Source organism: Synchiropus splendidus, chromosome 4 (genome assembly GCF_027744825.2).
Source record: "Synchiropus splendidus isolate RoL2022-P1 chromosome 4, RoL_Sspl_1.0, whole genome shotgun sequence".
NCBI classification, from domain to species: Eukaryota; Metazoa; Chordata; class Actinopteri; order Syngnathiformes; family Callionymidae; genus Synchiropus; species Synchiropus splendidus.
The window spans coordinates 14,122,871-14,135,157 of NC_071337.1; the positions used below are offsets into that span (position 1 = coordinate 14,122,871).

The following is a 12,287-nucleotide window of genomic DNA, read 5'->3' on the forward strand; positions in this document are numbered from 1 at the left end:
GACACGGTCACCAGGAAAGGTCACTGGAACAGTAAGCAGGGGTCTCACAAAGCTGGAAGGGAGGTATGGTTCAACTAAAGATAAACTCACAATAGCAGTGTAGAGAGATGCTTGAAAAGACCCAGTGGGGAGCATTCATAATATTGGTTCTTCTGGTTCTATTTCTTGTGGTCATAAAAACCACAGTAATAATTACATTTCAAATTTGTTTTTAATATAACAGCTAAGTTGGTCATACTGTGTTTATTTGTATGTAAAATGTTCAAGATAGAAGATATTTTTTTGTGCCTTTTTAAACTATCATGAGCGTGCCAGTGGAGACTGAAGTTGGTCTCTGCACAGTGGGTGTGTCTTCCTCTCCTGGATAGGATCACCAGGTCGGAAACATATAAAGAACTGTGTACAGTACAGTATACTGTTTGTCTGTTTCTCATATAGATAAAAGGTAAGTTTGCTGCCCATGTTCGGGGAGGGTTGTCCATTACTCACTGTTAATTAATCATCGCTATTTTCTTTGTTTGTATGTCTTCAAATGCAGCAACACTTAAAAATCCCTTCCAAAATTCTGTCATTTGAGTTCATACAGTATACAAAAGGAAGCGTCATATAATATTCATCTTAAATACAATGTAGTTGCAATACATACTGTACAGTACTAGATACTAGTTGTTTAGCTAAAATACAGAATTTTTCCTTCAAATTCAAAGCGCAATGAGCTAATATCATTATGGCCAGTGCGAATTTGGTAAGTGATTATTCATGGTATTGTATTGTATTATCCAAGAATTACCATTGTCTAATGATAGTGATTCAAATTTTAATTTATTTTATGAGAGTCTGGGGGCCATTTGAAAGGTCAAGATAATCATTTTGTCCATTTTATCTGCTGATAGAAGTTCTGATATTGTATATCCTGAACTTGTGTGAGGTTTACTTCGAGGCTCTCTCATATAAGCTTCACAAGCGGCTCTATTTATAACGGGAATGTTCGCGGCTGCCATCTTGGCAGTGAGGTCGCAGCAGAGACGGCGGAGTCCCGCTGCTGTGATGCGTTCACGTTCCCCGACTTGCTCAATTAGGACGTCCCAGGGAGGGAGTGACTCGGCCCGGCGACCAGAGAGCTCCGAAACTGCCCAAGAATATCATCTCCCTTCACAACCAGAACTTGAGAGCGGATTTTTAAAGAAAGGTAAGAGGGCTGTTTTCGATGTGGCGAACTTTAAACTCAGGTTAGAAGCTTTAATGGCAGCTGAGTGGCACAAAATGTCCGCCACCAGTGCGTCTGACAGCGAAAGTATGCCGTTATAAAAACATCACTTTTTAAATGTACTGTAAGTGGATATAATAAATTATTCTAGAATTTGAAGAAAATATTCAAATGATGCTGGCATTAAATAACCGCAATTTAAGTTCATTCATCAGCTATTTTTAGAAACACCTTCTGTAAAACTTGGTTTGAATCGAGAACAAATTTGTCTTCAGTAAAGTAAGAATAGTTGTGTTATTTTTAACTTGTTCTCCATCGCATTTTAAAGAGGTGTGGACGCCTGTTTGCAGGGGTGGTTAGAATACATTTGTGGCCCTCCCACCCACCTTGCCAACCCTACTTGTTCCCAGGCAGGATAAAGTTCATCCAACAAGTCTTCTATCTTACAGAGTCCTTGTTAAATCTATCTGCGGTATAACATAATAGTATATTATATAATTCACTCAACTGACTTATATTCTCACATTTACACTGAATATAATTTTATTTTTATATTATATGTGTTATATTATATGTATATGTATATATTATATACATAATCCATAGTTGCATTGTCAATACTGAGGAACATGTCATCAAAATGATTTTATTAAGACTGTTGTATTTCTGTGGGTGTTTGGGTGTTTTAATGGCTATTTACTGCAATCTGCCCATCAAGAGAGGTACATGTACTGTTTGTCAAAACAGTGATTTAAAGTCCCATCAACTCTATTAAGAATGTATGTCATTCTAAAGTCCAAAGATTCTGACTGTTGCAATTGCGCTATACAACGGGAGGTTCAATAAAATGACATGTTTTGACACTGTTAGAAAAAGATGTGCTTAACTAAACTATACATTTGTAAGTGAAGATATGGTAAGTCTTTATTTAAGCCAAAAGTAATTTGTCTATATCCCTAAACACTGTTTTAGGGATATGTCCAACATATCCCTAAAAGATCAGATACCATGCCATGAGCCTCGGGTAAAGCCTGAACATCTGTGCTGTCTCAGCTGTTCAGTTTTTGAGGACCTGTGAAGCTGTTTCCCATTTGTCTAAAGACTATGCAAAAATGTCTCTTTCAAAGTTCAACTGTGAGTGTACTTTAAACATTTCTGGTGTGTAGAGTAGTGATGTATTGTGGCCATTGTGTTATATTGAGGGTTATTGAATCTGCTGCCTTTTAGTTGTGAGTACAGTGACAACATCAGAATGTTTTGGTTTGCTGGTGGCTTTATACTAAAGTCGTCCTGGGATCGACGTGAAGGAAGTATATAAGGTCTATTGGTGGTGGATTTGTTCTATGTTGATGTTCCATGCACATGACTTTAATCTGGATGATTGGAAGAAATGGCAGAATTAGATCTGCCAGAAAATGAAACACTTGTGAAGTGGAAGGGTGAGTACATAATATTATGGCCTTGCTAGAATCACACATGGACCTGAATGATTCCTTTCATTATTTCAGTGTTCATCCAGGTGAAACTGATAATTTGTGATGGTCAATTACTGATGTGTGAATCACCAATAATGGAGGTTTTGTTTCAGGGCTTGAAAAAAAACAAAAAACATCCGCAGTTGGTTGGAAACTTGGAAGTGCTTTGATGGGCGTCTGCCTGTCCGGTTTGGATTCACAAACATGTTGAAATCTTCGCACTGTTTTTCAATAGGTTTCCAGCGCAGTTTCTCACCTGACCATCTCAGGCTAAAACAGCAGAAACTTGACTCTATTAAACACAGTACACAATCAGATTACTGAGTAAATCAATGTTTGTGGGACCATAGCCACAAAATGTCTTATTAATATCTGTTTGACTTGACAACAGTGCCACAGTCAATGTAATTCTTTAGTCATGGAGGTGGTTTCATTGATTTCGTTGAATGCGGTTTTCATGTGGGCACACAATATGGCGGTGGTATGTGCTGTCCCACTGCCTTTCTAGTTGTATCTAGTCTCTCTTAGAAGTATTCTCAAATGCGACTTTGTGATATGTCTGTTGAAACAGAAAGCTTTTGGAGTGACATTAAAAGTATGCCTGAAATGTCGTAGGACACATTCATACAGGTGTGTTGCCAAAATCAAGCTTGAATATGTGGTTTTAAAGATACTGTAGATAAAGCTAAACAGACTGTAAGATAAGTTGAAATGTGTTACTGAGTTGTTTTGTTTGAAGCTGTGTCTTGTCAGGACCCAATAAAGGGACTGTGCATCACTGAAAACATGGAGTCTTGGTGGTCGACGATAGTGTAAACATTGTCATTTCCAGAACGTTTACTGGACCATAGGTAAACAATCTTGGTTCTGGCTGGAGCAACAGTTGTTTGGAGCAGACCTTGCTAGTCATTAACACAAATGGCACTGCAAAGACAACTGTTGCAATCTTAAAGACATGAGTGAACACAATGTAACGTTTTCATTGGTGATGCTAAGGCCTATTAAAACTCACCTCTGTTTGTGTCTCTGGTGTCAGGCGCTTGGTTTGTGGATTGAATTCTCTATGCTGACGCACAGAGGAGGACATTACCTTGTGGTGATGTGGCAAAGCAGTAGATGCGGGTGTTGTTGGTTGGTGCTTTATCTTTCTCCGCAGTTGGTTGACCTTAATATCAAGGCAAGCAATTGTGATTTTAATGCATAGGTGTATATAAGCATGTTCAATATAACTTATTGTTTACTGTCTCCTATCTGTCAGCTGACAGATAGGAGGTAGGAGAAAATATAATTGTTCTTGGATGCTGTTGTGATAAAAGGCAGTTTCACATTCTTTTTTTTCCCCAATATTTTTATTCATTTATATCAGCCACAATTATAATCATATAAATACACATTCACAAACACAATCTCAGCTGTGTTAAAAAATATATTATTTTTATAAACTATTTACAAAAAACAGAGTGGATAAAATAAAAAATTAAGTAAATAATCATTTGTTCACTTAAAGTCCAATGTCCGTCTTCTATATATAGCCGCATATAACAAGCATCAAGTTGCAAAGGACATACATTTTTATGTTTGAGATACTCAAGAAATTAACCCCATATCCTTTTGAAAACTACTTTGATCAAAAAAAGACATCTTTTCCATGGCACAGGCGCTCAGTTCAGTTAACCAGATTTGAATACTTGGAGGATTTACACATTTCCACTTCAGTGCTATGATGCGCTTTGCTTCCGAAAAACAAAGATCCATACATATTTGTTGGCATTTGGTATAGTTTCCTGCAGGATAAATACCCAATAAAACCATTTTAGCATCAAGTTTGATTGTACATAGTGTACACGTCATCTCTTCCAGGCAGTTTCACATTCTGGTGCATTTAGAATGTTGTTGAAATATTAGATTCGATTAGATGGCCTTAGATCAGCATTGGGACATAATTCAGTCCTACTCTCCAACATGGAGAGGAGAGATTGGGCACACGTTGGATGAAGAATGCTAGAGATGGAAGTGTCGGGTGAAAGAAGATGAGGAACACTAGCATTGAAGTTCATGGGTGTGATAAGGTGGACATAAAGAGAATAGGAGTGACTGAGGATACACAAGATCGGTGGTGCATGCTGACCCATCATAAATGCTGTTAGACAAAGAAGAGGCGGCATGAATTAATGTATATTTCTTTGCAGTAACTCTGTAACTGGAGAGAGCTGCCTTAAAAGGGAGTGAGAATATTGAGTCTGTGGGAAACAGCTTTGATAGTAGATGTTAAAATAGAAATGGAAAATACCTTTTCAGGCCCAGTAGCTTCCCCTTGTTTTTTGGTTGCACTGAAATCATGCAATCCAGTTTTGGGTTTGAATCTTGCTATATAGAGTTAAATTATATCTGTAAAACTCAAAAACAATTCATCAAGTCAAGTCAATTGGGGTCACTGATAATGATATAAAGAATAAAAATAGGTTGGATGCTTGTATGTGTCCTGTCTTGTGACAGTATTGTGGCCCAAGTGAAGTGACGCAACCAGGTCCTGAGGAATCGCTGCTTTTGATGTCAGAGTCTGACTGAATGATCGTGTGATGCTGATAGACACGATCTCTGTCTCCAGGTCCGACGCCATGGAAGGTCTGATGGAGCGTCTGGAGCGAGCCGTGACTCGCCTGGAGCAGATATCTGTCACGTCATCAGGAATTTCTAATGGGGACTGTGTCAATGGCATCAACGGCGGTAAGTTAGCACCGACACTTCTACCCAGAAGTATGTCTAACAGCACAGTAAAACTTGATTTCAGGTACAAGTCAGTGTGTGGAGGCCTTTGACGTTCTCCTGTCTGGACCAGTGTCTGATTATCTGAACCATAGCCGGGCTATAGGCAGCGAGGTGGAAAAACACGTAAGTCCTGAAACCCTGTCAGGAGTTTAAGTGCTTTCCTAAGATGCAGTTTTAATATTTGACTTTTTGGCATCGTTGGTCTGGTCACTTCTGGTTATTGTCTGTTTGGTGCAAGCATAATTTAGCCATGTGTTTCATAATAATCTGTTGGACTGTTTGTCAGTGGTGATATTGTAAATGTTTTCTGACAACACAAGGAGTGTGCAGAAAAAAGGTTTTAATCTTCCTTCCTTTGTCACAAGAAAGTGGGGAGAACAGCTCTTGAGAGCTTTTATCGTACATTTGGTGAGCTCCTTATATGGTCAAAGGCTCAGTGTTGGGTAGCCTCAAAGTGGAAGTCCCCTCCCAGCCTTGTACAGACATGGATGGTTAGCAGCAAGCCATCCTGGTTGTTTATGTGTGTTTTATGTGAGCAGATTTATGTCTGAGTGTTCGCCAAGCTTGAGATTGCTTGTGCAAGGAAGCTGAAAGATCTAAGCAGGGTATTTTACAACAGGCTAAATGTACATCATTCTATCCATTCCTCCTTGATTCAGGCGGAGATGGTGAACAAAGCCCTGCACACTCAAAGAACTTTCCTGAAGATGTCTGCCACACACCAGGAACCTGCAAAGGTACGACGAGTCCCCCTCAAAGTTGAAAACAGAAGCCTATATTTATGTGCCTAAAAGGTGCACCCTTTTGATGGGTGATGCATGTTTTTTTTGTGTGGGCATGTATGAAGGTGTGGGTGTGTGTACCTGGTTCAGCTATACTTGTGGGGACTTCGCTTTTTGGTGATATTAAGCCTCAATTTGAGCCTTAAATCAAATGAAATCAGTTTAATTGGTCAAGTTTGGTCAAGAGTCCTGGTTTAGCCATTTGTTTTGGACAGTTCGATTTAGGGTGAGATGCTGTCCCCACAAAGAAAAATGATGTGTGTATGATTTTACAGTGAAAAATACTCAGAGATAAATGAAGTATGCTTTATGTATTTGTTGAAACACCTGAGTCTTTTGTGAAATAATGGCATTTACGACATTTAATACATAAACTCACATGTAAAATATCTGACCACCACGAAATGCCCATGCAGAACAGACGCCGGAGAACTAGCTGCAATGACTGATGATAATGAACAGCAACACAAAGAGGTGTGAACACTTCATATAATTAATATAATTTACTGCTTGCTTATCGTGGGCTCCAGGGAGTGAACTGTCTAGCATTTAGTCAGGTGTTTAGTTTAGTCACACCCTTGCAGTTGAACTCTTTGGTCTAACCCTTAGAGACACACACACACACACACACACACACACACACACAGAGTTCTGGGCTTTATCTCAGCCCTGCTATGCTGTCTGACTTTTTATGGGCATGTTCTATATTTGAGACTGTTGTCGGTGCGTGTAAGTGAGAGGGTGAAAAAAAGTATTTCTCTCATGTGACCTGTAGTTGGATGGTCAGATCAGTGAGTGTGTGAGCTGTTTCAATGTTGGTGTGTGTATTTGGGATTTACAAACGGTGTCCCTACAGCTGTTCTCCCATCGCTGCCGCCCTCTTTTTTTTTTACCTTTCATCCTGTGCTTTGATAGGAAGTGGAGGTCTGACGCCACGCTGTTGTAATACTGCGCCCCCATGTTGCCATTTGTATAATATGATCTGACAGTTATGATCCCTATGGTGGGTCATACTCTTTTCTGTCTGTGTGACCACTGGGGTTTGGCATGGTGGAGGGTTGAGCAAGAGACAAGGATCCCGTACGGAGACAAGAGTTGTTTAATCAGGACGACATAAATACAACAACTGAATGGTTCCAGCTGAGCCAAATTTGCCACAATTAACACATAACACATTCCATTTCAGTTTACAGCAAGGCGGTACGAGAAAGTTCGGGCTGTTATTCATCAATGAATAGTGTTCGTTCAATGTGCAAGTGTACTTAAAAGGTAAACATGGGAAGAGGACTCTGCTTTACAAGGAAGAAGGGATATCCCCATCAGCTGTGGAATGTTCTTTGGATCAGAGCAGCAGGCAGGGAAGCTGGAGGAGCCTAAACTGGAAGTTTCCAAGATCTGGTCAAATGTTTGATAAATTGGGAGTTAAGAGATAAATGTGGTAAAACATTTGTATAAGTCACATTCCGTCTGTTCTGTTCTCTTCAGCTGGAGCTTCGTGACCTGCTAAAACCCATATCTGACCACATCCAGGAGATTCAGAGCTACAGAGAGCGAAACAGAGGCAGCAGCCTCTTCAACCACCTCTCAGCTGTCAGTGAGAGCATCCCTGCTCTTGGCTGGGTGGCTGTGGTAAGAACCTGGGACACACAGAGACAAGCATGTACTTTGTCACACTCAGTGGATGGACGTAAACAAAGGTGCAGTTTGAGAGATGGAGAGAATGATGGAAGCTTCCTTGGGGTGTGTGAGAGGGAAGCAGTGGGAATGTTGTATCCTAACTGTATTTCTTGTAACCTGGTAGGATCAAAAGCCAGGACCGTACGTGAAAGAGATGAATGACGCTGCCACTTTCTACACCAACAGAGTTTTGAAAGACTACAAGGACAAGTAAGTATGATCAAGATTTGAGGGAGTTATTTGGCAACAGTGTGATCAGGTCATTCACTGATGGATGACTCTGTTAAAGCCAGCGGTATAAACATGAAAGCAGAACCTACATAATTCTTTGCTTCTTAGTTTGATTCCTCCATTGTTTTTAATGTTTCTGCATTTCCTTTGACTGTGTTGTCAGATGTTTATGATAAAATGTTCAGCATTTGCTCTTGACATCGAGGTAAGGGAATAAGGGAAGCAGATTTCAAGTAGTTCAGATATCTTTTGGACCACCGACCCTCACCTGTATGACCAAACTTCTTTTGTGCTGTCGAAGGCTCTGTGTACTGACAAGTGCTACAGGTTTGATCAGGTGGTTGGTTATGCTGTATGAAAATAGGTGAATATTTATACATATCGAGCAATCACATCGTGGTCTGGTTTCCTGAAATGGCTCTCTCCTTTCTTCCACCTGTCACTGCACAATCACACCTTTGTCTCCTCCACTCGCTGTGCTCCCTCCTGCAGCGACAGACGCCATGTGGACTGGGTCCGCTCCTACCTCTCAATCTGGACCGAGATGCAGTCTTTTATTAAGCAGCATCACACCACCGGACTGGTCTGGAGCAAGATTGTGAGTACTGCTGTCTTTTCTCTCAACTGCTGTCCTCCTCTGGGAGACTGGCACGAAATTGTGGGTCCAGGATGTATTGGCATTTTGTTTTTTATCATCTGTATGGATGACTAGTCCCTTTAAAATGTTCCAGATGCCCTACAGAAAAGCTTCTGTTCCCGTCTTTACGAGCTGTGTTTACATATCGGAGCCTTCACCTCCTCCTTATTGTACTATTCCATTTTTAGCTAGGAGGCAGCAGATTAGATAAAAGATAACACCAAGCCAGCGTGTATTCCCCGTCACAGCTCCTCTGCTATCCATCCCACAATCCACTTATTTCTGTTTGTCTTTTGAGCGTTTTTATAGTGCCTCATTTTTCCTTGAGTACTTGTACATCAGTGGTTGTAGGACATTTTTTTAATGTCTGAAAATAACTATTAAGATTCAAGATTCAAGAGGTTTATTTGTCACACATACAGTTATACGCGGTACAATGCACGGTGAAATTCTTTGTGCATCCGTTAAAAAAGAAGTATAATAAAATAATGATGATGAACTACAAAACAACAGTATAAAAACAACAGTGCAAAGTAAAAATAAAATAAATGCGTAAGTCTAATTTAACGTATGTGTGTGCGTGTGGGTGTGTGTGTGTGTTGAGGTTGAGGTTTGGAAGATGGATATTATTATAGTATTATTTAATTATTAGGTTGTAGGTTGTATCATTTAAAAATGTATCATGTTTTAGTTAATGTGGTAATATGAGTAATGTTTGGTGTTTCAACATGGGAAACCATTGGGAAAACATTCATGAAATTGTCAACAATTACCAATATCATAAAATTATATCATAAATCAAATGAATAAAACTGATTTTTTTTTTTCTTTGAATGTGGCCATTAGCTCACCATTCTAGGCTGTGGGTTTTCTCCAGCTAAGATGGATTCCCACCCATATTCCAAGCCCCATTCCGTTGACTTAGACATTTCATTTGATGGTCGTAATTTTTTTGTTCCACACAGGTGGCTGTTTAACTCCAGCAAATGTGTCCTAGTTCGTGTGCTCAGAGTGACAGACAGTCCTGTCAATCTTCTTTAAGCCCCAATGACTAATTCACAAGGTTCAGCCGAGCCAGTGTGGAACAACTGCAGCAACCTGAGAGGCTGCGGTCGTGCCGCATGTGTCAGCTGTTGCTCTGGCTGTTGGACAACAGAGCAGAAGTGTGCGCCTGAAGTAAGACAAGAGTGGAGCTAACAGGTGGTCCTCAGGCTGGACCTGAATGAAGGTTTTCTTCACACAGCAGCAGCAGCGGCAGCAACAAAGAGCCAGTGTGCCCTCAGCAGGGGCCGTAACCCAACCTAGTCCTCAGCAGCTGCTTGGCCTGGAGTTGACTGACACATGCTCACTCTGGCCCTCACACGACATGTGGTCAAAGTAATGTGAGAGTTGAAGTTGAAATCCAGAAATCAGTGAGATTTATTTTTAACAACCTCCTGTTTCTAATGAACTTTTAAAGATCTTTTTTGAACCTCAACAATTGAAAAAAAAGCTACAGTATTTTATGTATTGATTTTGAAATTACATTGAAGTTCATGTTTGTATCTAATCTGATCCCACAGGGGCCCATCGCTCCTCACTCTCTTTTTGAAACTCCGACTCTCAACGTGGCGACCTGTCCACCACCCCCACCTCCCCCCCCTGGTCCCGCTCCGGTCCTCTCTGACCAGAGTCCCCAGCCACAGTCGGGAGGAGCTGCAGCGCCACACGCTGCACTGTTCGCTCAGCTGAATCAGGGCATGGACATCACTAAAGGTGGGCGCCAGTCTGGAGTCTGAGAAGGATTCCACGTGTAAGAATAGAACATACTGAGAACTGGAGTCAGGACATGCCGTGTATCTCGCCACCTGCAGGGCTGAAGCACGTCTCCGATGAGCAGAAGGTGCACAAAAACCCAGACCTGCGCTCTCAAGCAGCAGCTGGTAAAAGCAAGAAGCCCGGCTCTGCAAGCTCTGCCAAGGCAGCGGCTCAGAAGAAGCCCCCCCTGCTGGAGCTGGAGGGGAAGAAGTGGAGGGTGGTGGGTGGCCTCATTATCACCTTAACAAAAGAGAACAGCAGCAGCTTTACTCACTTAGTAGTTTACCATCATGTGAAGCCTGAAGAAAAGTATTATTTACACCCCTAAGGCTGAGTGTGAAACCACTTGCCCCTTTGTTTGTGAGATGTTTGTATCCTCATGTTCATTTGGACTGTAACTGCAAGGGGCACCGGATAGTGTTTAGAGTAGTACTTGGTCCTCTCATGACGTCATGTATGTTTTTGTAGGAAAACTTTGAGAAGAGCTGTGACCTGCTGATCGAGGAAACAGAGCTGAAACAAGTGGTGTATGTTTTCCGCTGCAGCGACTCCACTCTGCAGGTCAAGGGGAAGGTCAACTCCATCATCGTAGGTTAGTCATTTGGCAATAGTTGAAGCTTCCGGCTGGTGCTCATCTGGGGCCAGTCACCTGGTCCTTTTGCCAACAGTAGTACAACATGCTGAGCCCAGTATCTCCGTGAGTCATGTCACAATTCAATGTACTGTTTCCTCAGACGACTGTAAGAAGCTGGCGCTGGTGTTTGAGAATGTTGTCGGGATTGTGGAGATCATCAACTCGCAGAGTATTCAGATTCAAGTGAGTTGAGAAATTTGCTGCCACGCGTCTGAAAGTAGCGGTGAGAATGCACCCGTGTAACATGCTCACTGTTGCTGTGTGCAGGTGATGGGCACGGTCCCCACCATCTCCATCAACAAAACGGAGGGATGCCAGGTCTACCTGAGCAAAGACTCCCTCAGCTGTGACATTGTCAGTGCCAAAAGTTCCGAGATGAACATCATGATTCCAGAAGACGACGACTATGTGAGAGTCCCAAGTCCCTTGTCCTCAGCGCCCAAGCCCTGCAACGTTAACAATGTTCTAAACTCTGTTCCAGAGAGAATTCCCGGTTCCAGAGCAGTTCAAGACCGTGTGGGATGGATCCAAACTGGTGACTGAGCCCACGGAGATAGCTGGCTGAGAAGCAGCTCCTGGTCACGGGCATGTGAAAAGGGAAATGCACAAGCAGTTGCTGATGATGTATGAGGTTTACATGTAAAGGTTGTTAAACGGTTATTAAGGTTATTGATGAAGCATAATTCAGGGACATTGAACCGTTGGAGTCAAATACACTCGGACGTGAAACAATAAAAAAAAAAAACATTTTTAAGTGTGTCATGGAACTAAATGTCCTAGATATGTTATCTCTGTGTTGCTCAGCCGCATGCATGTGACATCGTGTACATTCTGTGTATTTTCTTCAACGACATTTTAGGATGAATGTGAGGATTGTTACCAATAAAGTCACCAGCTCTTCTGACTGAAGGATCAGTGCAAAGGTTTTTCATACTTCAGCACCATGAGTGACTTTGTCTTCTGAGGCAGTGAGAAATGTTGATGTTCTTTTTCAAATAAACCCTTTGAACTGTCTGCTTCTTCCGTTTGGGTTGAACAAGACTGAACTTGAGTTTTCACCTTAATTTTAGAAATATAA

General features: G+C 41.4%; 1 protein-coding gene across 2 annotated transcripts; it reads left to right on the plus strand.

Moving 5' to 3' along the window:
* The first annotated feature begins 1,028 nt into the window (after window positions 1-1,028).
* On the plus strand, window positions 1,029-12,222 carry cap2 (cyclase associated actin cytoskeleton regulatory protein 2). 2 transcript variants are annotated; one of them, XM_053862676.1, is made up of 13 exons: window positions 1,029-1,189; window positions 5,291-5,409; window positions 5,474-5,574; window positions 6,111-6,188; window positions 7,719-7,862; window positions 8,035-8,120; window positions 8,634-8,739; window positions 10,341-10,533; window positions 10,632-10,795; window positions 11,044-11,167; window positions 11,310-11,392; window positions 11,477-11,617; window positions 11,691-12,222. In XM_053862676.1, the coding sequence occupies exons 2-13, from the start codon at window positions 5,301-5,303 to the stop codon at window positions 11,772-11,774; spliced, it is 1,413 nt and encodes a 470-aa protein (XP_053718651.1). In that variant the 5' UTR covers window positions 1,029-1,189; window positions 5,291-5,300; the 3' UTR covers window positions 11,775-12,222. The 2 variants fall into 2 exon arrangements, with proteins under 2 accessions (XP_053718651.1, XP_053718652.1); XM_053862677.1 differs by lacking the exon at window positions 1,029-1,189 and adding an exon at window positions 2,550-2,646.
* Window positions 12,223-12,287: the final 65 nt, after the last annotated feature.

Coding starts and splice junctions, on each gene's coding strand:
- cap2 (XM_053862676.1), top strand. CDS start 5,301: ATGGAAGGTCTGATGGAGCGTCTGGAGCGAGCCGTGACTCGCCTGGAG. Junction 5,575..6,110: donor GCAGCGAGGTGGAAAAACAC/GTAAGTCCTGAA, acceptor TCCTTGATTCAG/GCGGAGATGGTGAACAAAGC. Junction 6,189..7,718: donor CACACCAGGAACCTGCAAAG/GTACGACGAGTC, acceptor TGTTCTCTTCAG/CTGGAGCTTCGTGACCTGCT.